Here is a 27,912-nt window from a genome sequence, read left to right as displayed (position 1 = left end):
CTTCCCTTCCCTTCCCTTCCCTTCCCTTCCCTTCCCTTCCCTTCCCTTCCCTTCCCTTCCCTTCCCTTCCCTTCCCTTCCCTTCCCTTCCCTTCCCTTCCCTTCCCTTCCCTTCCCTTCCCTTGTTTTTATGTGTGAAAGGTTGGCAGTGAGTGACCACCACTGAGCAGAAGGCTCAATATGCTGTTACTTTTATTTTCCTCTCTCTCTCTCACAATTTTTTTTTTAACATCCAAGGCAATAGGTTGTCTTCCCATTTTTCACCTGTATATAGGGTGAAGTTTTTTCTGAGTTTTTGCTGTCATTCTCTCAGGCTTGCCTAATCGTGTGGTTCACTCACTTTCCCATGTGCAAGGGTCAATTCCCTGCCTAAAAGAGCTCTTCAGCACTGAGGGCTGTGTGGAGTGGTGTACTAGATGTGTTTCTGTTCCCAAACAAACTTGTCTTTTGAGTTAGATTGTGTTGGTAAGTGCTATTCCACTAACTCAGAAAGAGGAAGAGAGCCAAAGGGTGGATATTGGGGTACATGCACATTTATCTGCTGGTTCTGTAGCAGATTTGACATCTGACTTGTGATGAGTTGTAAAGGACAGCACCCTAAGAGGAGGCTGACAGAAGGTGTTCCCTCAGCTGCTGTGAGCTCCTGAGAGCTTCCTAAGGCTAAAGGGAGATTCTAGGTCCCTAAGACAGTGCCTTAACTCCTTTGAAACCCCGGTTCAGTTGTGTGTAAAGTGGGCACAATCCCTGAATTGTAAAAACAAGGCTGTGTTTTTCAGGTAGTTCGAAATCCTTATGTGGAGGTGGGGAATCATAAATTATTTATCTTACCAGACAATATTTCTAGAGGTCACTAGTTCTAATAGTTTCTTTCAAACAGAAGTAGGTTCACTTAGAACAGTTTGCCCCCTATAAAATCTCTGACCTTGACTATTCAAACTTCTTTACAAATGCATCATTTAATACAGGAGGCTCCTTAGGGAAGTTCTTCACATCTGCTGTCATAATTTCTTATTTCCTAAATGCAGCAATTTAAACTTGATTATTCTTACAAGGATCGTGCCTCCTTTCCCTCCCCCTGCTCTGGCACATTTCTTTGTGCTGCTGCTGCTTCTTCAGCCCGAACGTGGCATCTGAGAGTGTTTGAAATCCCAAATTTTCTTTGTTGTTATTCTAGCATTTCCTTACCACTCCGTTGTAGGGGAGGGCATGTAGGAATCTGCTCCTTTATTCTGAGGCTGTTTTGCTGCGGCTTGTTAGTGACAGCAAGTTGTCATCATCTTACAGCCATTCAGCCAGTAACAAAAACCAAGCTGAATCTTTCATTTCGGCTTCCTGAGAACAAGATTTCCCCAAACAAAAATACTCTGCCACTTCTTGGAGCACTTAACATCTGCGGTAGTTAAGCAGAGGGCTGCAGCCCAGATTTTTAAAGACGCTTAAGTGCTTGACTACCACTAAACTGAATTGGACCTAAGTACTTGTAAATAGCTTTAAAATTTGAGTGACTGTGAAGGCCTCCCTCATCCATCACTCTTGGCAATGGTCCCTTCAGAATGGCAGAAAGGCACGTCAACATGGTCACAGAAAATACTTCTGGAGAATCCTGCTCTCCAGAATTCTGCGTATTAAGTAGTGTGGCTTTCCATGGAACACATCTTTGAATCAGATTGCTTGTATTCCCTAGAAGAAAAGAGCCCCTGCTTGCATGAAAGTCAATATTTAAGTCAGTCAACTTTTAAAAAGGATGCAAAGTTATACTGTAAAAATACCCACCTTTATAGCTTATAATCCATTTTTTATTAAAACTGGGAAGTAAGAGTAAAATTCACATTTAAATTACTTTCTGCTGTTTCTAGGGGATACTCTTTGCATTCCAGTTGGTTTCACGTTGTTCTTCCCCTACCCATTTTCAATACTGCTGTTTTAGACTTGCATAACCTTAGGGGACAAATATATTCCCTAACATAAAACCTGTATGGATTTTACATTTTTAAAATATTTACTAATATTTAACTGTGTGTTAACCTTGGAATCATTCTGTTTTCCTGTGAATCCAGAACTCTGGGCTAGTACTGACTGAAAAGTGTTTGAAGAGGGGAGCCCTTCATATTTATGTCCTTCACTCAAGGAGTTGTGCCCTCCTCAAGAAGTCCCTTCAGTGATGCTATAAAACCAGGATCAAGTTCACAAAAAGCCATTTGCTCTTCTATTGATGTAAAGAACAGACACTTGCAATGCTTCTCCATAATAAATGTCATAGAGTTTGGGAAAATGTAGTTAAACTAGTTCTTGTTCAATTAACTTGCATTTGAGTTGTGCATGGTCACGTATTCTGTTTCAGGTTTGGTGGGGATTTTTTGAGGGAGGATGGAGAATAAAACTTCATCAGTTCTATGAAAAAAAAGAAAGTAAAAGATTGTGTTGGAAAAACATGATGATTTGATGTGGTTTTCTGAATGATGGGCTTGTCTTCTGGGTTTGGATTAAAAATCTGGAATGCTCAAGCTATGTTCTGTAGCAAGTTTACTTCCACTCCATGCTTCCCACCCCTAACTGAGGCTGTGTGTCAGGTTGCTGAGCTGGGGAGGTTTGCGATGTGTACTTTGAGCAGTCTGTCTTCCTCCCTCCGCCTTCACCTCGCATTCAATAGAGCGAATTCCCAGCAGACTGAGTGTCCCACAGTCACGCTGCCTCTCTCCCGTCTGCTGCAGGTGTTTGGAAGGGGAGCGTGCTGGCTGGGCCGGGGGCTGCCATGGTGCTGGCCCCCGTGGCAGGAAGATAGCAGGGATGGTGGCCTGAGGGCGCCGCGCCCGCGCGCAGACATGGCCTTCGCCCAGTCCCACATCATGGCAGCCAGGAGGCACCAGCACAGCCGGCTCATCATCGAGGTGGATGAGTACAGCTCCAACCCCACACAGGCTTTCACGTTCTACAACATTAACCAGGGACGTTTCCAGCCCCCACATGTGCAAATGTAAGTATTATAGTACTGTTATTGCTCCGGCACAGCCTTCGGAATGGTTATTGCCTTGTCGATGTGGTATTTGATGGACCAGTCGGAAAGAATTCAAAGAACACTGTTTTGCTGCCTTTCTAATAATATTTACTATGATGACAAGAAATCAGTCCATTTGAAAAGTGCTTTGTTAAAAAGATGGGAGAAAGATTTCCTCACTGGTGTAAGTGTAATACATAGTACTTACGTATTAAAAAAAAGAAATAAAAAACAAGCGGTGACAATAAAACACAGGATGCTACAAGGATAATACTTTCTGCAATCTTAATGTTTGTTTGCTTTGTGCACTTGCATATTGATGTACACGGCTGCTGAAAATACCAAGCCTAGATCTGTACAGCACATATTCTGTTTGGTTGTTTATATTACAGCTGCATACTGGAAAAAAATCATATCAATACATAAAATACTGTGGGCACCCATCCGACAACTTACTTTCTGAAAATGCCAAGTGCTTAAAGAGTAATTAAAATAATGTGTTTGTTTCTGAACTCTTATATAATGACAACATCAGTAAAATTAACTGCTCTAGATGATTTACTTCTAACGTAAAGTCGAGAATTATAATTACGAAATGAAACCTGCCATAAAGTTTAAAGCCAGAAGGAAGAGCAAAACAGTAAAGCTATTACAAATAAATTAAGTATAAAATTCTACTGTAAAATATTTTTATAGAGAATAAAAATGTCTGCACCATTTTATTGTGTTTATTAAAGAGGGAAGCAGCCTTATCTTGAGATCAGATGGCTGGTTTTAATTTTTTAAAGGGAACCCTTTTCCTTTAGGAAGACTGAACAAATAGTCACCTAGTTTACATTTTTGGTATTTAAAATTATTTGATAACTTAAAAACATTGGTCATGATTCCTGCAGTTAAAAACCTCAGCACCTGTGACTGGTCGAACGCTGTGTACCTATTTAGTGAATGCTTCTTTGGCATACTTTAGATTATATTAAAAAAATCTGATGACTAACAGGTATATCTAGATGGTGAGCAAACACTCAGTTCTTGGGGGCAGTATATTATGGTCTGTGTTGGGGTTTTTTAAATCCTACTGAAATGAAAACAGTAAAATGAGTTGAGTGTTAGCACTGGGAAACATCTTTTGTTTATAGAGCTGGTAAATGATAAAAAAGTACAAACAAACAAATGTGGATTCAGAAACGCTTTTACAAATGAAAATGCCAAATGCAGGTTGCCTGATTTGTTGAGGCTTAGGTATTCCTTGTGAATATTCAGACAGCTCCTGGACACTCAGGAATTTGTTTCCTGGTCTTAAAAGCTGAATGTTTTTTATTGGGCTGAAAATAAGTTATTTATTAGTATTCACTTGATTCTCAACAGTATGCTGTTTAAACTTCTAACCAGTAAGAAATCATGGTACTGGAGGCTTAGGCAGTCAACTACATGATAGAAACCCAGCACTCAAGGAAGGAGGTGAAAATCCTAAGCTATCCTTAGAAAATAGTTCCACAGAAGAGTTTAGCAATCTCTCATGAATGATTAATACTGTTGAAGAAGCTTGTGCAAATAGAAAAACAGGCCAAATCAATTGAAACATGTACCACAATCTGACCTACGCTTTCTCTTTGTACAGAAATAGTAAATAATGTTTCTGAATACCAGCAGGATTGCTTTTTCTTCCTACTAGTGAATAGAATAGTAACAAAGAAGGGAAAAGTAGACATAAAAAGGGTGACAAAAGCACCTTTTATTCACATGATTGTTATGGGTGAAATCTCAGCCCTGCTTCTGTGCATGCAAGTTTTGTCCTTAACTTCAGGGAGGTTAGGCTTTGTGCATGGTTCAAGATAACCTCCATTAGTGATGTTGCAGGCAATCATAAACATTTCACACAGACCTGTAACATCTGAACTCACAGTAAACTGCAACCACAGGGGAGAGAGTTGTGTGCTCTTTTTTTCTTCCGGATTCAGTCTTCCAGCTCTTCCTTGGTCTTCTGTGCAGGTTTGGATTTCTTATTTGATGTTTTAGCTCCCAGAACACGCTGACAGCCCTTTCGAGACCTGTCGTAGTCTGGCATCCCTGTGCTTGTGAAATGACTGGGTTGCCTCTGACAAGAGGGATGGTAAATTCTGCCAGTGTTTTCAAGTCCATCAGTCATTTCTGGAAAGTGCCTGTCTCACTCCATCCTGAAGTACTGAAATCTAGTGTATAAACTAACCTCTAGAAGTGTTTTTGCTCTGAGATGTTCCAACTTCGCTTTTCAGTTTCTCTGCAAGTTTTCCTACGGATCTAAAGAAAAACAAAAGCATTTGCACAAAAATAATCAGCAGATCTGTATTCCTCTGCTCATGCTGCAAGCTGTGCATTGGGTGTTGGTGTGACAGCTGCTGTGGGAATGCGTTACACAAGAATATGGGGATTGAGCCTTCAGAAATTATTTCCAGTAATACAACTTAGATGTGTTTGCGAAACTTGACATATGCTTTTACCTATATATGGTCTCAGTGCGTGCATATCACTTCAGCATGAGAAATCTGCATCTCATTTATTGGGGTGGGTTTTTTTTGTATTGATGCCCTTTTCCCACAAAAATTCTCTGGCCTGTTGCAGAGAATTTAAAAGTTATACATACCTCAGCAACCAGGAAAATGCTGTCCACACCTTCCCCATCCCCATTCAAAGCATGTGCATTATGTGCTGCGTGGGGTTGCCGTGGTAAGCCTTGCTGTTCTTTCCACCCTGCTTCCTGTGTGAAATGTGCACTGCTCCCTAACACCTGGCTCGCTGCTGTGCTGAGCTTTAAAAGATTTCTGGAGAAGTAGTACCTGCTTTAAAGGCTACTCTAACGTGAAAAGTCAAAAAGTGATGTTTTAGACCAGTCCATATCTTTATGTTTGCCAAGGCTGTATCCATGATTTAAAGCTGTCTCAGTAATGTCATCTGTAACTCGCTTGGGGAAGTGTTGGGCAGGGAGAGCGATAATTCAGTTTACTGGACTGATGTTTAATCGTTTTAGCTTGAACAGCTACAGTGATAGCCAAGGGCAGCCCCTCATCCTTTTTATCCAAGCATCCTGGTTCATTTTGTGAACTGACTGCATCATCCTTCACACAGCTCCCATCTGAGGGCAAACCCTCACCACCCAGTCTAAGTCCTGCCATTCACCACCCCCATTCATTTGCACCCCTGCTGCCTCCCCTGTGCAGCTCTCTCCTCCTCCAAAACTGAGGCATTTTTAACCTCTCAGCTATTTTCCTTCATCTGCCCTGCCCCATGTGCCCTACATGAGGGATTTGCAGGCGCTGGGAGTCCAAGCACTGCACTCTTTGCCCCCTGAAATTTTGGAGTTCCCACTACATCCTTGCTTACCTATACCCCTGGCATGTAGTTCATCAGGTAGGATTTGATCACAGCTGGGTTAACTCCTCAGCTCATATTTCGTTACTTTCTGCTCAAAACCTGGAACTTCAGCAAGACAACCCTAAGGTGTTTGTACTAAAAGGCTGTTTCTCCAATTTTTGCTGTAAAAAGCCCAGTATTTCTTCTTCCTACATGGGAAAGATGCATACAAAATAATTGGTTCATTGGTTCTCTGGTTTTGTAGTTACATTGTAGAAAATGCTAAGACCTTTTTCTGTATTTAACAAGATCTCAATGTTTTACATTTGTTACTCACCCTCTCACTAATCCTGTAAAGTTGTCAAAACCACCTCAGTTTATGTGCCTATAAATTTAATAGAATTTTTTGACACAGAGAAAAGGTTGAATGATTAAAGATTATTCTTATGCCTTTTAAGCAATAAAATGCTTTTTGAAAATTTACCTAGTAAACAGAAGTAGTTTTATTAAAAGCAGAGATCTCTATAATTTTTTTCCCCTGAGTTTGTTTATGTAAAAGTAAGCTCCTGAATTGAAGCCCAAGCAGCAAGGGATAGAAATATGTAGTGTATACTGCAACAGTGAACAAAACTAATTTAATTTGTCCTTTCAAAAGCAATGTTGTAAAAGTAAAATAGTTCATAACAATTCTGTATATCTCTCTGGTTTCTAGTGACACTAATATAACTCTTGCATCTCTTGCTTTTTGATTTTTTTCCACCAGAATTCTCTAACTGGAGTAGCAGATACAGTATAGCTGCATTTAGATAGATTTGCTCCTATGTGTATGAACAAAATGTGGATTGAGGTTAAAAAGGTTGATTTGCAAACAAGTATTCCTTCTATAGCAGAGAGGTGTTCTCTGATTTCCTCTTGTAAATTATAAGTGAGTCTCATCAAACTGGGTCAGACTTTTTCATTTCTTCAGTTTTGAATGTAGAGATTGGGTTCTGAACAATGCAGCCTCACCCTTCACAGCATCTGATTTCATTTAGTGTAATTAAGCCCAGAAAGTCGTCACTTGGTCCTGACAATACTCAGGCTTCAACGTACATTTACAGCTGTTAGGAGAGTTTTTATGTTGCTTTGCATTAACACACTGAAACATATCTCCAAAATGTGTTAATTAAATTTGCTGGAATTGAGTAACTTGCAGAAAAGAAGTTATAATTAGAAAAAAAATTGCATCTAAATGTATTTATGTATCTAAAATAAATCTTTTCCCTGTGTACAGTGTAATCATATTTAAACAATGAAATGGGATAGTACTTTTCCTTTGAAATTGGCAATGCCTTTGATTTATTTGTAAGTATTTGTGTCAGAGTTACTGCCATAGTCCAATCTCTTTTCCTTAATCTCTTTAAATTAATCTATCTACCCAACAAATACTGAAAATGTTGTGATGTGAACATCAAGAATTTTTACACCTCCCATTAGTGTTAGGTTTGTTTTAATAAATCCTTCCATCAGGCAGATTTAGAAGTCTGTGTAATCTTTCGTAAAGGTAAAAAGTAGTGTTAAAATTTCAAAGCAGACACTAAGAAGTTCGTAAATACTTTATAACCTTGTTATGATGCATTTCATACAGGGTTGATCCGGTGCCCCATGATGCTCCGAAGCCTCCAGGATATACACGATTTGTCTGTATTTCTGATACTCACTCAAGAACTGATCCCATCCAAATGCCATATGGAGACGTGTTAATACATGCTGGTGATTTTACTGAGCTGGGACTTCCTAGTGAAGTAAAAAAATTCAACGAGTGGCTAGGTAGGTATTGAATTCTGTGTGGATTCGACAGTGTATTTGTTTACTGATTGTATCTGCCCCTTCTGCCTCCCAGTTAAAAACCATCACACACTCAGAAATCATGAATATTAATTTGACTTTTAAATTTCAATGGCAACGAGCAGGAATCAGATTTTTTTTTTCCTTAGTTTCGACAAATATTTTTGCATTTTTCCAACTGAGCAAATAGGATTTGTGAGACTATTCATCTGTTCTGCCTTCACACTCTCAAGTGTACGTTAAGCAACTTCTCAGTGTTAGCGACAATTGAAATCAGGAAGCCTTTAATGATTTACATAAAAACTCTTCCATACATTGTTACAGGTTTGCTGCCTCCCCCAAAAAGTTGTTGTGACTGAAAACATTTTTCTGTTTAACCCCAGAGGGCTCATAGGTGGTTTTTTGTTGTTGTTGGTTTGTCTTCCTTTTTTTTTTTTTTTTTTTTTTTGTTTCTGAGGCTCAGCTGCGCCACAGAGATGAATTCTGAACAAAGCAAACCGTGTGTGCCTGTTGTTGCTGCCTTGGATGTAGCAGACCAGATGTAGATGCCTTCTGTAGGCAACTTTTGGCATTGCTAACTGAAATTCTGTTCCACTGGGCAAGAGAGTGATGATTTACATGTGCTTCTGCAATGTTTTGTATATGCTAAAAAAAAAAGAAAAAAAGACAGTGAAAATTGGAAAGCATGCACTGTATCCAGACAAAAACCCTCATCAGTGCTGTTCCTGCAGCATTGCAGATACCTTAATTTAGAATAAAAGTGGCTTCTGGATTCTGAGACTTCATTAATAAAAAAAAGGTCAGAGGGAATAAAGCAGGTGGAAAGAGAAAGGACACAGTTTAACGGTAACAGATTTCAAGTCTTTGTGTTGATTATCTTTCTTGTAGATGATATTTTTGCATTTTTTTCCTTTTTTTTTTTTTTTTTCCTACATATTGCACCATTCCACACTAGGAGGCACAAAGCAGACAGATGCATGTAGGCTGAAATGGAATTTAAAAAGGAAAGTCAGGACTTCACAATTTAAACAAATATTTACTAGTAAATAATTATCAGCAAGGCTGATAAATATTTATTTGAGCTCAAGAACCCAATAATATGCCCCACAGTTGTTTTGTTCCATGACTCTAAAGGTAGGAACAGCATGTGAAATAATTGCTATAGAGCCATCAACTCTGTCTCTGCACCCAAATGGAACAGGTTGGTTATAAAACAGCAAGTTTTGACCCTATTTTGTAGGTCTCTACCATGTATTATAGTAATGTGCTGAAAATAGCATTTACAAATTATTCAAACCATATGGTTACCCCGTCTAAATAATCCTGATTTTATTTATCTGCTGGTGTGGGAAGAAAAGTGCTTTGGGATATTGCTGGTGAGCAAGAATGGGGCTGTGCACATTGCTTGCTGCACAGTTTTTGTCTCCAGTTCTCCATCTGCCTCCCTGCTGGTCACAGCTGTACAGTGTTCTGAAGATGTCTCTAAGCTGAAATCCTCTCAGAATGGTAGGGAGATTTCCCAAGGCATTTCTGTGATGTTCTCTTCATCATTTTTATTCCAAGAAAAAGGTTTAATTTTCTGACTTTTCAGGCATGCTTCCAATTTCATGGCAGCGTGCGCTTGGGAAAAGGTGATCTTGGTGGTTGGAGTTATATTTTTGCAAGAGCATCTTTGAGATACTGGAAGTTAGCAAGTTAGAAGTTTTTTGTTTAGTTCCTTGGCAATTGAAAGTGAAGATTTAACTTAAATTTTGAATAAAGTTTTTGTTTGATTGTTTTAAATGAGCAGTTCATCAACTCTTGAATATACTGAGAGGTCACAAAATCTGCAGTAAATAGCAGAATGGTTAAAAGCGTTCCCACTCGGAAGGAATTTCAGAAGGTTTTTCTGGCTGTCCATTTTTTTGTGGAAGCTTTAGTCTCCAACAGTTTTGGTTTTTCTAGATAGCTGCTTCCAGTGCCTTCCATAATTTTGCAACTCCACAGCCAATCCAACCTTCTCCTTCTTCCTTAATATTTTACTGGTTTCTTGAGAAAGTTACTGACAGACTCTGGCACCGACTTTTCCTCCACTGACATTCTTCCTTGCTGCTGCCAGATTTCCCTGTTTATTCCTTCATGCACAGGGCTCGCTTTCCCACTTATTTTGTTCTTTGTCTAATCCATGTCTCCTGCTGTTGTTAGATTATGACTTTGTTTATGCCTTGCAATAAACGCTAGGTTTGGTACACCTTCCCTTGATCTCCGCTTCCCCTCAAGCACGAGACGCAATTCCTCCTCCTGCTTCTGCTCCATGTCTTTATGCACAGCACTGATTCCCACCTTTCAGTTTTCAGTTCCCTCTTGGGTCTGTGCCACTCTAGTCTCTCTCTGTTTCATCTTTCCAGATGAACTTGCCCTTCGGCAAGTTCAGATTTTATCTTTGCGCTTTACATAAAACTCCTGTGCCTGTCTGATGGAAAATTTGTTTTACATTACCATCATTAACTTCCATGGGCCTTATGGTTCTATCAAGCACATGTTCAAGTGTTGTGCTAATAGAGGCACATCGGCTGGATGAATCATCCCCTAAAATCTGTTCTCTTTTTCTGACTGTCCCTGGGTTCCCACAAAGGCTGCTACCAGCTCTGAAAACACCACTCACAATCCCAGTATTGTCACTGGCTGGGGCTGGTAGCCCAGGTGCTCTGTTTTGGCTGCTCTTTAGTCACCAGGTTTTATACTTGTGACCCCTAAAGCTCTCTACTTCATTTCAGTTTGTTCTTTCTGGTTATTAGTTGTTTTCTGTCGTGTATCTTTTTCGCCAAGCCCTTTCTTGAGGAGGACTGAGGTTTCACTAGGGCTGCCTTGGTGTCTAACCGTGGAAGAGATAAACTGTTAGTGATCACTGGATGTGCTTATTTTCTCATCCTTCTCTGCTAGCTAGTCCAGCGTAACTTTTAATTTACTATACAAATTTTTCTTTTTGGAGTTTTTTAATTGCCTTTTGGGTCTGTGCAAAGTTTGAACACCGAAACAGTTTTACAACAGAGTTCCAGAACATGACAGGGATGATGAGATGAACTGTGCTTATTCTGAATCTGTCACCTACTAGTTTAATTTGTTATTTCCTAATACTGGAAGAGGCAAGTGAAATATTTATCATTCTTTATTCTGCTTAAGAACTTTTAGTGTCTTTCTGTATCTGCCCTTAACATATTTTTCAGGCTGAAAATTGTTCAGAAGTCCTTGAATACCTTTGATCATCTGTGTCACTCTTTGTACCTCTTTGTTCCACATCCTTTTAAAAAGAATGAGACCAGAACTGCACATGTTCTGAGAACATTACAGATTCCCTGACACAATGAAATTTCCTAATTCTCTTTTACTTTCTTGTGTTGTGGATTATTCTGTTTTTACAGAACAATGGGATGGCATTGTCATAAAACTTCCTAATACAATTCCATGAAGTCTTTCCTAAATGCTAATACCTAGTTCAGAACCCATCACTGCATCTGTATTTTGTGCATTTTTTTCAAAATTTTTAAAAATTATTCTGCACAAAATTATGTTCAGTTTCATCTGTCCTCTTATTGCGCAGTCATGACATATCATTATGCACTTTTGCAAGTGAGATTCCTATTTTGCTGACATTTTTCAGGATAACTTAGAAAATTAAGAGAAAAGGGGATAAATAGTCAGGTTACAAAGCATAAAAATCATGTCAACCTGCTCACTGCCCTCCCTTCCTTTTTCTTCTGAACTGCCCCTTTTCCTGTTATCATATCTCAACTTTTTCCTTTTTTTATCTAGTTTGTTCTGTTACTGGATTTTTCTTTCAAATTTAAAAATTTGCTTTTGGAGAATCAGAAAAAGATGAAGCACATGGTATGTTTTATGGTAGGACTGAAGTGAAGGCCAAGAATCCAGTGGAACTTTTCTGATGATTTATAAGAATGCACAACATGACTTTGAACATGTGCAAATTTTCCAGCATTCGGTTCAGGAGACTTTAATGATAACACTTCAAACAGAACAAAAATATTCTGCACCTTTTTCATTATTTTAGGTTTTGTTTTTTATTCCCTTCTTCCCTACCTGCATATCAATCAAATGTATTGTAGGACAAATACAGAGACACATGTCCTGCCTTAGTACACTTGTCAAATACTGACTCCAAAACCATCTCTATTTTTTATCTCCCATATAGTTGGCACTGCAAATTGCCTGCTTGGTTCAGTTGCTTATGTAATTCCCTTTGCTCAAGCCTGTAATATAATTTCCAAATTGTGTATGCTCCAGGACCCACTGTCACTTTGAGCTCGTGGGTTACTTTCCTGGAAATTTAACTAAATAGCTGATCTGTGGTGTAAGCTGCAACACGTACTTCCATCTTTTCTCTGAGAATTCTCTTCCATGCATGGATTGGGAAGATTACTTAAACTAACACTTTTTCTAATATATATTGTTTCAGTGTGTTTGCTTGACATGTTCCAATTTCTAAGACAGACTTTCTATTTGAGTTTCAAGTTCAAGGTAAATTGGAAATAAAAAAACAGAAGATGTCTTGGAGTTGTAATGGAAAACAATAATTACTCTTCAGAGTATTTTCCTGAAAATATTATTACATGCATGTTGTACACACACAAACACAGATAAAAAAATAGGATTACATTATTTGACATGCACTTCAGAAATTGACTTAGGCAAATTCAGAACAAAGGATAAGATTTTTATTTCAGACTACAAAATATTTTAGAGTGAAAATGTCTACCAACCGTAGTAACTAGCATTACCAGAATTACCTGTTTCTAGAATTAGATTGTATTTGATCTAATCCTGTAGTATTACATTCAGTAGACAGAACCAGAGATTTGTCGATAAATATCATCTCTGCTTTTTAAAGTTCTTGATGAAAGATCTTCAGAAGAACTTGTGGTCACGGGGCTTAGCTTTACTTTTACTTTACAGCGCAGCTTTGCAAAATGATGGTAATTCTTTTTCTTCCTCTTTTAACAGGTTTATTTTTAAGTTCAGTAATACATTTAAAACAGATTAAAATCATGTTGAAGATGAAAAAGTCAGCTTCAGAGCAGCAAAAGGATTTAGAATTTATATATTGTAGTCATGCCATTTTGACCATCAGTAATTACACTATTTTTATGTTAATGTAGAAACCCCTTGAAAGAAGTATTTAAGCACTAATTATCTATTTACAAAAGAATGGCTTTGGAAATGCAGTGAAAAACATTGAGCTGTATAGGGATTTAGAACAGACGTTCAATTTTAAAATACTGGGCATACTAAAAAAAGTGTTGCTTTTACTGGTGTTCTTAAATGTATGGTGGCTTGGATGCATTTATTCATCCAAGAAAGAATGGATGAAACATTCTCAACATTTCTCAACACAGAAAAGTGCACTGCAGCACACTCTCCCAGTATTTCTCCAGTTCTGGGGAGGTGGGATGTCCTAGGAACTTCAGAATATTCAGCTGGCTTCTGTGAGTCTCAGGAATATTTAGGCTGCATCCCTGTGTTGCAAAGATGATCCAAAGCAACGTACAGCTCCTGTGCCAGTGGTCAGAAACTGTAGAGATGATGGGAGCTAAAGCATTGTTTCTTCTTTTCCTCTTTCCAAACACATGTACTTCTGGGGAATTTCTTGTACTCTGTACTAATACTGAGCTTGTCTCTTTCCACTAATGCATCGCAAAGTAGCCAGACTCTGAGTCTGAGGTTTCACAAATACTGAGATCCCTGACCCTCCAGATGAGCAAGTGAATAAAAATACCCACTCTTATCCCAGACTAGCAGACAGGTAACTTTAGAAGGCAGTGTGGCCCAGAAGTGAAGAGAACAACCATGGAACTGGAAAGATCTGGGATGTGAGTCTGTGAACTGTCATGCCTCTGGCAGAGATATTTGAAAGACTCTGAGGAAGACAGGCAACCAAATTCTAGTTAGTCATCTTCAGATTTGACAGCCTCTTTATTGTTCCCCCTTGTGAAATTGTGAAAATGATGCTTGATCCACCTACCACATGAATGTGTTGGAGGATTAATTATTCTCAGCACAGCACTTTGAACACCTATTGTGCAGCACTGTACACAAACATTAAACACGGTTATTAGTGCTGTGCACCTCGTACGCTGACATGACACACGGCTCTTTGTAGTCTTCTCTTCCAGAAGGTGACAAGTGGGAGATGCTGAAAGCACCTCCGTGGGATCTGAAGATCTGAATAGGAATCGGTATCAGTGTGCACAGAGATCCATGTAGGAAGTGTAAAACGTTTTTTAATTGTTACTTTTTAACTCAGTTTTCCCAGCTCCTTCCCTTTCGTGTTCCCCAGATACAAGTTGTAACCAAAACTAGAATATTTCAGGGGGCAGAAAAGATGTAGTAGGAATTATATCTCCTCAGAAAATTTATCTATAACTATCTCAGGAAGTAAAAAACCCCAAAAAAACTACTTATGAAAATGGAGTGTGGCTTACGTAGTTGGTGACTTTCGAGCCATCAAGTGCCATAAGCTGAGGAGACACATCAAAGGTTCAGTCCAGGCAGGCATTGCAGTTGTGCAATTTTGTAGGCATCTCTTACAGACCACAGGTGAACAGAAGGTGCAGATCCACATAACCTTTTGTCTTGACTCTTTGCAGCTACTCTAATGGCCTAGTTATGCATTGAGCTGGTTCTGCATAATTACAGGGTAATTAAATAAACTGGGATAAAAGGAAGCCACTTTTCCTTTAGAGGTAATTTTGACCAATTATTATATGTGTGTGGGTGTGTATAAAGCAAAGTATATCAAAGAGCCTAAGCTGGATTATTGTCAGGTGTTTTTTTAGTTTGATTTGCCTTCGTCTATTTTAAGGAATCCTGTTTTATCAACGTGAGCAGTGTTTTATGTGTTTGCTGTTTTAGTGTTTGGTATAATTACTGGCTTTTTCAATGCAAGAATGGCTAGAGCTGGAAGGTTACAGATGACTTCAGAGGGAGTGTTCATTTACAGTATTATTCCAGATTATACACCATACAAAAAGTATGTTAATGTGGATTTCCCAGACATCAGCCCCAGTGTTTAAACACAAAACTGTCAAAAAGATGCTAAAAAGCAATCTGAGACAGTTATGCAGTCTTTCCACTGTATCACTTACTGCTGTATTCTAAAAGGTTGAAATGAGAGGTAAGAAGCACTAAGTGGGCACTTACACGATTGTCACTTCTTTTAATGAATACTAAAAATTCTGCTCAGCATGAAATACCAGGAGAGAAACAAAGCACATCTGCCTGTACAAGTTTGCATTTAGCTTGGCAAAGTTGGGAGCTGATGACAACTGCGAGCTTCAGAGGAGGTCCAAGGTTGATAAAGATGCCTCACTTGGTACAAGGGGAGCAGGAGTATGGACACCATGAGTTTGCACTAGGATTATGTGCAGTGTTGATCTGGTTTACTGGGTTGCTGATAGAACAGGGTGAACCCTTAAGCACACAAAATTCCACTTTGAACAAGTTCAGCTGCAGAGAAATAGCGAACAGACAATGTTGCTCAGCAGGCTGCATTATGCAGCCTGTAGTTCAAGTAATGGTTCCCCAGCACTTCAAGTTATTTTGTGAAAATTATGTTCACCATAAAAAGAACCTACTGGAGTTTGGAAGTTAAAAATTGCCGCAATAATTCTGTAATTGGTGCATAAACATGCAAAAATTAGATGTTTGGTTGATTTTCTTAATTAGTAATCTGCAGTAATGAAAGGAATAAACAAAGATGTTCCTAGCTAAAGAATGTATATATTCCTATACATATTATATTACCAGAACTGCTGTCACATTCTTACACTGAACAAATGAAGGCTAAGAAACTTTCTGAGGAAGGTTTGCTGTAAACGGACAAAAACTCCACAAATGAAGAAGTCTGTAAGATGATAACACATCCGGCTATATATGAATCAAATGTGATATCTTGAGCCTGTTGATAGTTAAATAATCTCAAATAATAAGGAATTATATTGATGTCGGAAATTTAGGGCCAATTTTTTTGTGTGATGGGTTGTTCCAGGAGCAGAGACGGTGCTGCCTGACTTCTTGGATCTTGTCTTGTAGACCTGCTGTGGGTTCCAAGTTGCCTCATTCCTTTGAAACCTCTGCTTCAGATTGGGCAATACTTGCCTTAAATACCTTCAGGAAATTCAAGGGAACATAATTACCTGTGAAGTCTTTATATAGTAAATGGCTTTTCAATCTGTTGGGCAGTTTCAGACAGATATGGAGTGACAAGCAGACGGAAATTTAAAGCATTGTACTTCTACAAGATCTATGTCTTCCCTAAGAAAAAAGATATTGCTTGCTAAAACTGCTAAATTAAGGGCAAGATAATGTGCTTCCAGCATTTTACTGCATATAGGGGGAGATTACAAAATGGAAAGGGGACAATAAGGCAGGAAAGACAAAGAGCCATGTAGCCTAGAAGAAGGAAAAGGATGGGAAAAATCTCTTATCCCACATTAAGACAGAGGTTGACAGAGTGGATGGTGGCTTGGAGCCCCATTCCAAAGTGGCAGAAGGCAAAAGTTGAATGTGGCCTGAAAGAGAAAGCTCTGAAACCAGGGATGAACATGAGTCAGTGTGTTTCTAACAGGATTTTGATTTATAAATATTTCATTCAAAATCCAAATAGGATGAAGTGGAGAGAAGTTGATTATGGAGGAAAATCATTTTAGTTTCCTGCAAGGTAAACATCATGAGAGGAAAAAACCCCAACACTTACTTCAGGAAAAAAGAAGTGAAATTTTGCCTAGAATGAAGTTTTTATTCACCCCAAAATATTTTAAATGGACATTTTACCTTTTTTTTTCCCTTGGTGATGTCAGAAAGACTGCAGATTTCTAAATATATCCTATTCCATCCAAGTGGTATTTTAATACAGAAAAATATTTAGCTAAAATTTTTCCAACCAATTCTAGTTGCAGCTTATGTCCAGATTAAAAGGAAATTTTAGCAGAATCTTCTCAGGTGCCAAGAACAGAAGGATCCCTGGACTTTGGACAAAAAACACTTGCCTTGTTTTGGCTGGTCAAAAGAAGAGATCAGACAAAAAAAAAATTAACTTCCCCCAATTTCATTACTTTTCTTCTTCTTTTTTTGGTGTTTTTTTTTATTTTCTTTGTTTGAAAGTACATCTTTGACTCCCATAGCATATGTTCTTGCATGTGTTTCTTGGCACTCCTGAAGGGCAGATCTGTTTCTTACATGCTTCCTGCCTTACTTTTTTCTGGGGAATTAATTTTGTCCTGGATATGTGTGCAGAATTCCTGTGACAGACATAATTTTTCTTTAATATCATCGTATACACAGAGCTTCTGTATTAATACCAAGTTTGCTACCTGCCCACCAGCAAAGCCATATGTTAGCATCAAATGTTAATTGGCTATCAGTTGGGGATTTAGTCCTACTCATCTGCTGGATGGATAGTATGAGAAACTTACCCCAGAGTTAATGGAACATACTCTCTAGTCCTGTTAAATTGCCTGTCTGCCATTGATTTGTTCCATTACAGTCACGACACAAAATGAGGTTTGGATTTGTTTTAGCATTGCAATCTCTAAACTTCTGGTTTGTTTTCCCATGTGGATTGACAGGAACCTAGAGAATCAGGGACAATGGAGGGGACCTCTGGAGGACATTGAGTCCAACCTCCTCCTAAAAGTAGGCGTAGTTAGAGACCAGAACCTCGGCCTGGTGAACTTAGAGTGCCGTCAAGGGCACTTGGGGAGGAGATTTCTCAGCAGCTCAGAGCATCTCTTTCATTTTTTTACCATCCTCATGGTAAAATTCTTTCCTTGCAGCATGTTCCCACTTGTGCCTGTTGCTGTTTGTCGTGCACCTCTGAGAAGGACTAGCTCTTGTGTTTTTCCTGAACTCAGGTGGTGGCAGACCAGCAGCAAAGTCTGCCCTGCATCTTCTCTGGGTGTGAAGAGCCTCAAATCTCAGACTCTCCCCTCATCTCAACCACCTTGGCAGACCTCTGATGGATCTGCCTCAGTTTCTCAGTAATTTTCCTGTCACTGAAGAGCCCAGGATGGGACCGCATGCTCCAGAGGAGGTCTCACAAGCTGCTACACGGAGGAGAAAGATCACTCCCTTTGATCAGCTGGTTTCACTGGTGATTAGCACAACCAGGGTGCCATGGCCACAAAGCTCACTGCAGAGTATTTTTGAGTGAAGTTATTCCATCCTGGGTTTGGTTGTGGGAATAACTGATGAACCTGGAAGTGTTTGAATTATCTGTGATCAAGAGCTGTTGGGACAAAAAATGGAAAAGTGTTTCTTCTAGGGTTGTGCATAGGAACACAGCCATACAACAGCTCTTAGATTATGTGCTCTTGGGGATGTCCTGCTCTTGGCCAAGGAAGTCAGGGCTACAAATTGTGCAGAAATCTGTTCCTTACACATAACTTCACAACAGCAGTGCCTAGGCATGAATGAGATTTCAAGGATTTATACCTAAACTCGACCTGTTACTTCGAGAGGACTAGGAGTAAAAAACAAAGAACATTCCAAAGTCTTCCAAGGAACAAGGTTTGAACAAAATATTGGTAAATCTATGAACAAGCAGCAGAAAATACCCTGTTAGTAAAAAAAATTAAGATTTAAAGGGTAAAAAGTATAGTTAAGGAGACAAAGAGAATTAAATAGTTTTACCAAAGCCCGGTGTGGACTGAAAGAAAAAACCAAACAACTGAGCTGCATGCTCATCAAAAACACAGTTGTTAATTGAAAAGCTGACAGACCTGTAACTACAGCAGAGCTTCTGGCCGCCAGTATAATAAATGTAACTGTACATTTAGAGTAATTTGCTAATTTGCCTAAGTAACACCCACAGACAGCAACATGACATAAATACATTAGTGGAAGCAACAACTATAACCAGCTCATACAGGTTCTTGGCTGCTAGATGGATGGATCAGATGAGCTGGAAAAGATTTACCAAACACAACAGAAATGGTAACAATATTGTGGGATACAGGATTTCTTTATTCCTTTGAGGCCTGAAGGTGCCTATACGTACTGCAGCATGTAAATGACATTTTTAACCTATGTATGTATCTGTGCACACATCTGTAAAGCTTATACAAGTGGAGTACACATCTTCTAAATGCTAAGTGTTTCAGAAGCAAAACGGAGAAGCCTTTCAGGTAAATTATTGAGTCTTGAACATTTAACATGTAATTATAAATATCTGAAAGAGGTTTTTGTTAAATATTCTAAAGACACATATGTAGTTGTGTCCATAGGAAAGACTGGAATCTGCACTATCAGCTTTCCTCATACAGGTGTTACAAAGGTTTGGAACTTGTACTTCAGAATCACCCACATCTTCATTTGGCTAAGTTCAGCCCTGTGTCACCTCCCTTAAACTAGCACTCTTCTGTCTCCTGTTTTCATAACTGTTTTCATAACTCTGAATCACACTATTGCATTTTATTCTGAAGTCCTACTCATGCCAACTTCTGCCATTGCATATTAACTGTTTTTTTGCATTCTCTAAATAGCACGCCTCCAGGTTAAGCTTGGACCATCGCTAGGGATTTTTATGTTACCAACAACGCATTTCTAAAATTAAAACCCCACAAAATTGCTGATATGCAAGGTGGGTTTAATTTTCAATAAAATATTTCTTTCTGGTCCCAGTCTCCTCTTCTGACTGTCTTCATCCTGATATAAATTAACCGTGCAGAAATAAAGCTAATGAATGCAGCTTTGCACAGTTTCTGTCTTTGTTTCCTCCCAGATGTGCTTAGGAGATTTGTGCTGAGCTCTTTGAGACAGGCAATGCCAGCTCTCAGGAGCAGAATCCAGTGAATAACCAAATGCAGAGTCAGGTGGAAAGTTTCTGTTTCAGTGCTGCTTTCAGGAAGAGCCCACGTGTGTGGGCATATATATTCTTGCCTTCATCAGGAGGTTGTTCTAAGGTTTTTCACTAAATACGGGTTGTAAAATATTCTTGAACATGAGTCACTTTAAATTATAGTCCACGGAGCTAAGGGAGTCACTGAGAAAATGGAGCAGGAAAAAAACCATAGGATAGAGGCAAACAGTGATATTTCACTGTGGGATGTGGATTTTTGACAGCCAAACTGAATTCCATGCCTTGCTTGAAGGCTTGGTATTAATGTCAGAGCAAAGACCCCTCTGGCTGACCCAAGGTCTGAATGTTAGACCTCGTCAGTACAGGCTGACAAAGACCTCAGCTCTGGGAGAAGAGAGCTGACATGATTTTATGAAGCATTACGGCTGATCTTCTTTGAACCCTAATTTCTGTCAAAGAGTTATCATCACTGTCACAGTAAATGATACTTGCAGCACAAATGGCAATTAACTAGAAGTAAATAGTAGAGCAGAAGTCTGCAGACTGGTTTTTAAGGTTGATGAGTTGAAAGTAATTTCAACACATTAATGCTAAGCATGCTAAATCATAGTGTGCCATGAAAAAGACAGTAATGTCATTTACCTGAAATCAGCAGGATTTACAATAACATGTAGTAGGAGCAGGCTCGATTGTTTCAGATATGTGAGCATATTACAGGAATCGATAACACTTTGTCTATCTGTTTGCTTTTATCAAATTTTCCATAAAACAAGTAACTTGTTTGTTTTTCACTGTTTTAGGTAGCCTGCCCTATGAATACAAGATTGTGATAGCAGGAAATCATGAATTGACCTTTGACCAGGAATTCATGGCTGACTTAATCAAGCAGGACTTTTACTATTTCCCCTCTGTTTCTAAGCTGAAGCCAGAGAGCTATGAAAATGTACAGTCTCTTCTAACAAACTGCATCTATCTTCAAGACTCTGAAGTGACGGTGAGGGGATTCAGAATATATGGCTCCCCTTGGTAAGCAGGTTTTTAAGCATATATATTAAAAAAATATTGTTGATTTCTATCACATCAGCCATTTTGTCTGCATCAGCTGTATTTGGATTGCTGTGTTAGGAAGACAAGTAACACTCATTTTGATAAAGTTTTTGTATTTTCTTGTAATGAATCATTCCTGTGACAAAATAATGTACTGTACTGTGGGTATGGTTAACCAAATAATGATGGGGAAAAACATGGTGTGCTCTTTAAACTCTCAGCCAGGAGCAGTTGTTTAACAGTCCATGCAGGGGGCTTTTGTGTCATAAAGTATGTTTTCTATCCTTGGTGAGTTTATTTAACTACAGGTTAATTTTATTGCAAGGCCACATTCTTTTGACAGTTTCCATCCTACAGATAATATTGGAAGTTCGTTAGTGTATACAGTAGTCGTTTAACTCAATGAGCTTGTTTCAGCAGCTCTGAAGGTTTTTCATTGCATATCCCTCAGAATCTTATTTTCTTTTATAAAGTAATAGCTTTCCCCAAGGTCTAGCTGAGCTTCTAAAGTCAACAACTCAGTGGCAGCTTAATATTTCATGGATTTTGCTCCACTGCATAGTGAACACTTAGAAGCCCTTGACAGTATTGGACACAGATGGACTTTAGCTCCTGATTTCCTTGTATGTGCTGCTTCTGTGTCTCTTACTAATGTCACACTGCTGTTTATTATTTCTGCTGATGGGACTATAAGTTGGGTCTTCTGTCAGCATTTGGTTTATGTTTGAAATAAGTAAAAATGTATTTTAAAAGACAGGGTTTTAAAGGAATTTATTATTCTTCCTTTTAACATCACATCAGGCTGAAATGTAGCAAACAAGTTGTCAAACCTGATGCATATATCTTGATGTGAATTTTCAGCATGAATAAACTGTGAAATCTCTTGAATTTTTTCTTTTTTAATGAAAATTTGCTTTTCCCCATTTGGTTACTCGAGATAGGTGTTAATTTTGACTGAGCTTATTGTTCTACATTTGTCTAGATTAGTTTCCTTCTTAAATGCACCCTTTTCTTTCTCCCTCTCAGACCTCCAGATCTTTCTGGGTTTTTTTTCAACCTGCCAACCTGCTGTGTTGTAATTCATCTTCCTCTTGCGTGTACCGTGTATGCAGTCAATGTGCAGTTTACTTAATTTTCCAAATTATTTGGGAAGATGTTAGATGGTATCAGTCCCAATATTAACTTCTCAGAAATGCCACTTGGCATCTTTTCCCATTTTGATGTTCAGCTGTAAATACTGTAATTATGCTCTGTTTACAATATGTCTGGCAACCTCATATCTTCATTGCAGTTTGTAACCAGGCACTATATTTCAGTGTCAGTAATAATTTTCCAGGCAGTGAAGTACCAAAAGTCACATGGACGTCTAGGGAAATTAAATTAAAGCAAAGCACTATCTATAAAGTAGTACTATGTAAAGGCTAGAGATCCATTTAAGCTTTCTGTGCATCATTAGATCCATAAAAATCTGTTGAGAAAACCTTTTGTCCACCCACTAACCCATCAATAATGTTTCTGTAAAATCAGGTCTACCACATTATCTTTGTGTGCAGATCCTGTCACTCTGCACAAGTTGCCTGAGCTATCTGCCATGACCTATCCTTCAAGCAAAAAGAATGCTTTCCATCTTTTCTGCAGTTCCAGGTTATAGCTACACTTCCACACTCTGTGTTTCACAGTGCAGCTAACTCATCTCCTACCCCGTTTTGGTCCAGGAAGTTGAGTGTTGTGAAGTCTCCTGAAGACATTTGCTTTTTCCATCTGGGAGAGAGTCTTGAAGAAAGTCTTCCACCCAAATTGGTTTTTTTTTACTCTGTTCAGCAAGTTTCCAGGCCAATTGATGACATGTCCAGTGGAAACATCAACAGTAGCAATAACAACCCTTCATTAATATGTCAGGGCAGCAGATGCAGAAGTTGTGGAGTCCCATCAGCCAGCCCAACAGTCAGAAAGCTTGGGCAGACAAACAGCTCTTTTGTGGGGGTTTGACTGGCTGCTGCTGGATTTCAGGCTGTAGTACACTCCTGTGCATAGGGAGCACCACTGTTCTTTGGCTTTTCTGTTGCTATACTTCATTTGTCCTAAAAGAAGAAGTTTGTCATAGCCTCTCTGGGAAATCAATCTCAGTTTCCTTCTACATCACAGTAATGTAATCTCTAAAAAGCTACAGAAATTTGCTGAACATTACATGGTGAATCTTTTTTTTTTTTTTTTTTTTTTTTTTTTTTTTTTTTTTTTTTTTTTTTTTTTTTTACCTAGCATTATCAAGCTAGTCTATCAGGAAATATTTATGAACATAGTCAAGACCTCCCATTAGAAAATATTTATGAACATAGAAAAGACTTCAAAATTTAAAGTTCTTTAAGGTCTCAGATCCATAAGAAAGTTAAATTTCATCCATTTCCTTGTGTAGTATCCTAAAAGAGTTCTCTTTTTCTGCTTTGAAAATATGCACCTAGACTTTCCACTTCTGGTTGCAGCACTGACCTTCTGTCTTACATCACCTTTTGCAGAAATAATTAGGAGTGAGAGATAGCCCTCATTCATATAACACTTTAATCAGTAGTTGCAAAGTACTTTGAGAACACTGGAGTAAGATCTGAGTGAAAGCCAAGCAGCATTAACTTACTATCTTTTGCCTGTAGCCATCTGCATTTTTATATATAACCTGTACACATTAGATTTTACTTCTATTTAAAATGTTTTAGTTGCAAATTAAACCATGAGAGCTTGATTGGTTTGCATTACATGCCAGTCTCTAAGGTCTATTAAATATGTACCACTTGTGTGTGGTTAAATATTTTTAATAGCACTTGGTATTTTGTCCTCTATTATTTCTAAAACTAAGTGGTTATTTTTAATTGCACAGAAAAAATGGGACAGTGTTTTGTCTCGGAAACCAATGCTCTAACTCTCCTGGGCTTCAAGGGCAAGAATTCAAGTGCCAGATTGAGCCTCTACTCACTAACGAAAATTTAACTGTCTTAATTGTTAATTACACAAGTAGTATCATTGAGCAGGGAGCAACCATTTTGAAATGCCACTTGCAATGCACAAAAGCACCTACTTAGGAATTAGTACTTGCAAAAGCCATATCTTGGACCACGGATTATCAGGATAGATGATAAGGAGGAGAAATGTGAAAACATTAGAAGTTTCATGAGAAACTCAGGAATATCAAGATTTTAAATGCTTCCAGAGCAATGCTGAACACAAAGAGTAGCTCTGTTTGGCCTGATGCTTCTCACAGTGCGTATGGGGCTGGCAGCCAGATCTGGATGTGCAGGGCATCAGTAAGAATGCAATGGACTTCACAGAATCTCAGGACAGCTCAGGCTGGAAGGGACCAGGTGGATCAGCTGGTCCCACCTCCCTGCTCCAGAGCACAGGGCACAGGATTGTGTCCAGCTGGTTCTGGAACATCCCCAGTGAGGAGACTCCACAGCCTCTCTGGACAATCTGTTCAGTCCTCGATCACTGCCCAGGACAGAAGTTCTGCCCCATGTCCAGGTGGAACCTCCTGGGCTCAGTCCCTGCCCGTTCCTCTGGTGCCATTGCTGGGCCCCCGGAGCAGAGCCTGGGCCCTGCTCGGAGCCCTCCCTGCTCACAGGGACACCCAGGGCTGAGGGCCCCTCTCAGCTGGGGCTCCTCTCGAGGCTGGACAGTCCCAGCTCCCTCAGCCTTTCCCTGTCAGAGATGCTCCGGGCCCTAAATCATCTCTGCAGCCTGCGCTGGCCCCGCTCCAGGAGCTCCCTGTCCCTCCTGTGCTGAGGAGCCCAGGGCTGGACACAGCTCTCCAGATGTGCCTCCCAGGGCTGGGCAGAGGGACATGCTCTTCTTAATGCAATTCCTTCAGAACAGCCCAGATGCTGGGAACTGTTGGGTCTTCTTCAGTGTAAAGACTGTACACCCTGATTTTGGTTGCAAAAACCAGTCACAGGAAAATGCACTCTGGTTACATCCCAGCAAAAGCCAGGGCATGGGCAGAACATATTCACAGACCTTGAAACAGTCTTGTGCAGACAGTAGCTGTAGTTGCTGTGAATGTAAAAGAGAAGACTTTAGTTCCTCAGTAACATTTACTGTAAAATGGAAAGCTTCTGGTTGAAAAGTACTTTTAAACACTCTTTTTGTTCTAAACTGTTATGAAGATAGACAAACTGGCAGATAGAATAACCCAAATAATTCTATGTAATGGTTCCATATAATGTATTTGGGACTTCTAAGACTTCCCAAGGATGAAGCCATTTTCTAGAGGTTTTCAATTTATTTTTCAGTAACAAAAAAAAAAAACCAAAAAAAACCACACAAAAAAACCAAACAAAACAAAAAAACAAACCCAAAAGTAACAGAAATAAAAATATAGCAAGCAGGAACACCAGAGGGGTGGCGGAGAAAACATCCTTAAGTGTTTCCAAGACTTGGCTAGACAGTCATGGCTGACCAGATCTAGTGGTAGTGAGAGGTAGTGAGTGGTAGGTTGGACTGGAAATCTCCAGAATTCCTTTTTGAGCCATCTTTCTGGGATTCTGTCAATCCCACCATGGAGCTAGAACTGTGTGTCAGGCAGACACCTGAAATGGGCAGGGATCAACAAAGGCCTTGCAACAGGGAGTTGGCTGTTGTTATCACACTCACTACAAGCAGTAGTTGGTCCCTACAACTGGTTCAGAAGTCAGGAAGCTGAGATAATGGTGAAAGTTTGCATTTGGATTTGAAGCAGGTCTTTGTCATCAGATAGGATTCTGTGCTATTAGACAAGGCATTAACTCTACAATAACATCATTCATGGAACCATACTAATAATTTATTAGTGAGTATTTGAGTTACAGATTTTTAGCCTTCTATTGTAGTTCATCACACATCTCCCCTGTCCCCTGAGCAGTATTTTGCATGTAAGAGTTTTAATACTAACCACAGCTTGAAGACAGACTATACCATTCATGCTTGTTTTTGTACTGCCAAAGATTTTAATTGCACAATTACACATGATGCTTGCACTGATGCATTCAGTGCACAAGATCTGCTGTGCTTGCTGAATGAGTCCACTGTACGTTAATCTTTTTACAGTTGTTATTCAGAAATGCTATGTGAAAAAAAATTACTATAAAGGTGCATTTATGTGCATTTATGTATCAATATGAGAACAGGTCTCTGAGGTTTGTAGGAAAGATGTGCATATGCTAAAGGACAAGTATTCTGTGTCCTTGCTTGGATCTTGTGGAAAATGGCAAGTGGCCTTTCTATCAAGACATGGATTATTGTGCATTAGTGACAGCATAAGAGTACACATTTTATTTCATAGTGCAAAAGATACAAGTGGCAGAAAGAGAAGGTCTTTTTCCTAGCTACTGATTTTCCATAATAGTTGTAAGCAGATGTATACAGCTGTAAGAGAAAGTTTGGTCCTCCTGCTTTCAAACAGGCATATAAGGTGGCAGGAGAGCATTTTATCTCTTTCAGGACTTTTTTTCCATTTTTTACCATGTGGGAAAGGAAGGCACAATCACAACTCTCTTGCAAACATATGACAGTTTCATTATTTGAAATGACATATTGGACTGGAGAGCTTAAAGAAGCCCTTTTGGATGCGATTGCCTCCACACTCATTATCCAGAGTGGATTTTTACTTGGTTTCAATTTTCTGGAGGGATCTATTCCTGTGAAACAGAACCTAATTTTTCTTTTTGCAGAAGTCAATTTTTTTTTCCTAGTGTCTATGTATTCTCATTTCCTCCTTCATTCTTTTGCTAAAGGCCTTCTGAACTTCAGAAACTCTTAATTTCCCAGTCAGAGAAGATGGGAGAGCAAATATTAATGTCAGCCTAGAAGGGCATATGTGGCCATTTGTCCTGCAGTGACAGATTCCTGGGTTGGACTCCTGGGGTTTTGTAGCTTCCCTCCAATGGAACGTTGATTAGATTTGGTCTGGCATGTTTACATATGGACCAAGAGCTCTGGACCAACAGCTCTAGTGTCACATTATTTTTCCAAAATTGGGAACTGAGGGAAGTAAGTTAAGGGTGTGTAGGTGGAGAGCAGTTTCTCTCCGTTGAAGTCTTGTTTATATTGAGTTTAGCAAACTGGGTGAGGCCCATCCTGTGAGCTCTGGCTTTGTCAGAGGAGATGGATGAATTCTTGCCAGTCTCAAGGACATCAGTATGTAGGTTGCATTAGTGAGTATCAGCTCAAAGCAGCGTCTACAGGGGGCTTATTCTCCAAATCACCATCCCCCTTTGGTTGGAGAGCTGGAAATTTTTTCTAACCTGTTGTCTCTTTTCTTGGTGCACTACAGCTGTCTGGACTATTCCAGCCAAGTGTCTTTACTCAAGCTGTGCATCCAGCATGGTCTGTAGTGCTTAGCCACGGGTGTGTAACACTCATCTGAGCTCTTCTTTTCTTGTCTGGTTTGTGTTTTGTCACAGAGTAGGTGACTGTTATTTGACTCCTTGTCAAATGTTCTGTTTTTTTTCCTCTTGCGTGTGTGCACATGCACATGTGCACTTTGCATAGAAAGGCTGGTAACTTCCACGTGCCAGCAGGGCGGTTTCTAAGAGGCCAAACTGAGGTTTCAAAGGGCCAAACTGAGGCAGCCTTGTTTTGGTTCCAGCAAGACTCCAGGCCTAGTTCTCCATTTCAGTGCCTTCCTCCTCCATCTATTCAAGAACAGCTGTAACAGTCTTTTTCATTCCTCACTGAGCTCGGTTTCCATCAGCGAAGATTTATACATTCCTTTCATGAGAGGGACACACTTTCATTTTGCCAGTGATGAATCACCTAATGTTTATTTTCTGGGACCTTGTACAAATTTTTAGTCATTGAGGTGAACATCAATTAATATGAAACTGTATTAAAATAGAATATTG

At 39.3% G+C, this 27,912-nt stretch overlaps 1 protein-coding gene across 1 annotated transcript in view; it reads left to right on the top strand.

Moving 5' to 3' along the window:
- MPPED1 (metallophosphoesterase domain containing 1) overlaps window positions 1-27,912 on the top strand; it is a 60,036-nt gene that overhangs the window by 10,439 nt on the left and 21,685 nt on the right. The window contains exons 2-4 of the mRNA XM_066319597.1: window positions 2,711-2,973; window positions 7,949-8,134; window positions 20,804-21,025. Of these exons, the coding sequence (XP_066175694.1) occupies window positions 2,822-2,973; window positions 7,949-8,134; window positions 20,804-21,025 (560 nt within the window). The 5' untranslated portion in view covers window positions 2,711-2,821. The remainder of the gene's footprint in view (window positions 1-2,710; window positions 2,974-7,948; window positions 8,135-20,803; window positions 21,026-27,912) is intronic.

This window comes from Sylvia atricapilla, chromosome 5 (assembly GCF_009819655.1).
Source record: "Sylvia atricapilla isolate bSylAtr1 chromosome 5, bSylAtr1.pri, whole genome shotgun sequence".
Lineage (NCBI taxonomy): Eukaryota > Metazoa > Chordata > Aves > Passeriformes > Sylviidae > Sylvia > Sylvia atricapilla.
This window is presented reverse-complemented; position numbering and strand designations above follow the sequence as displayed.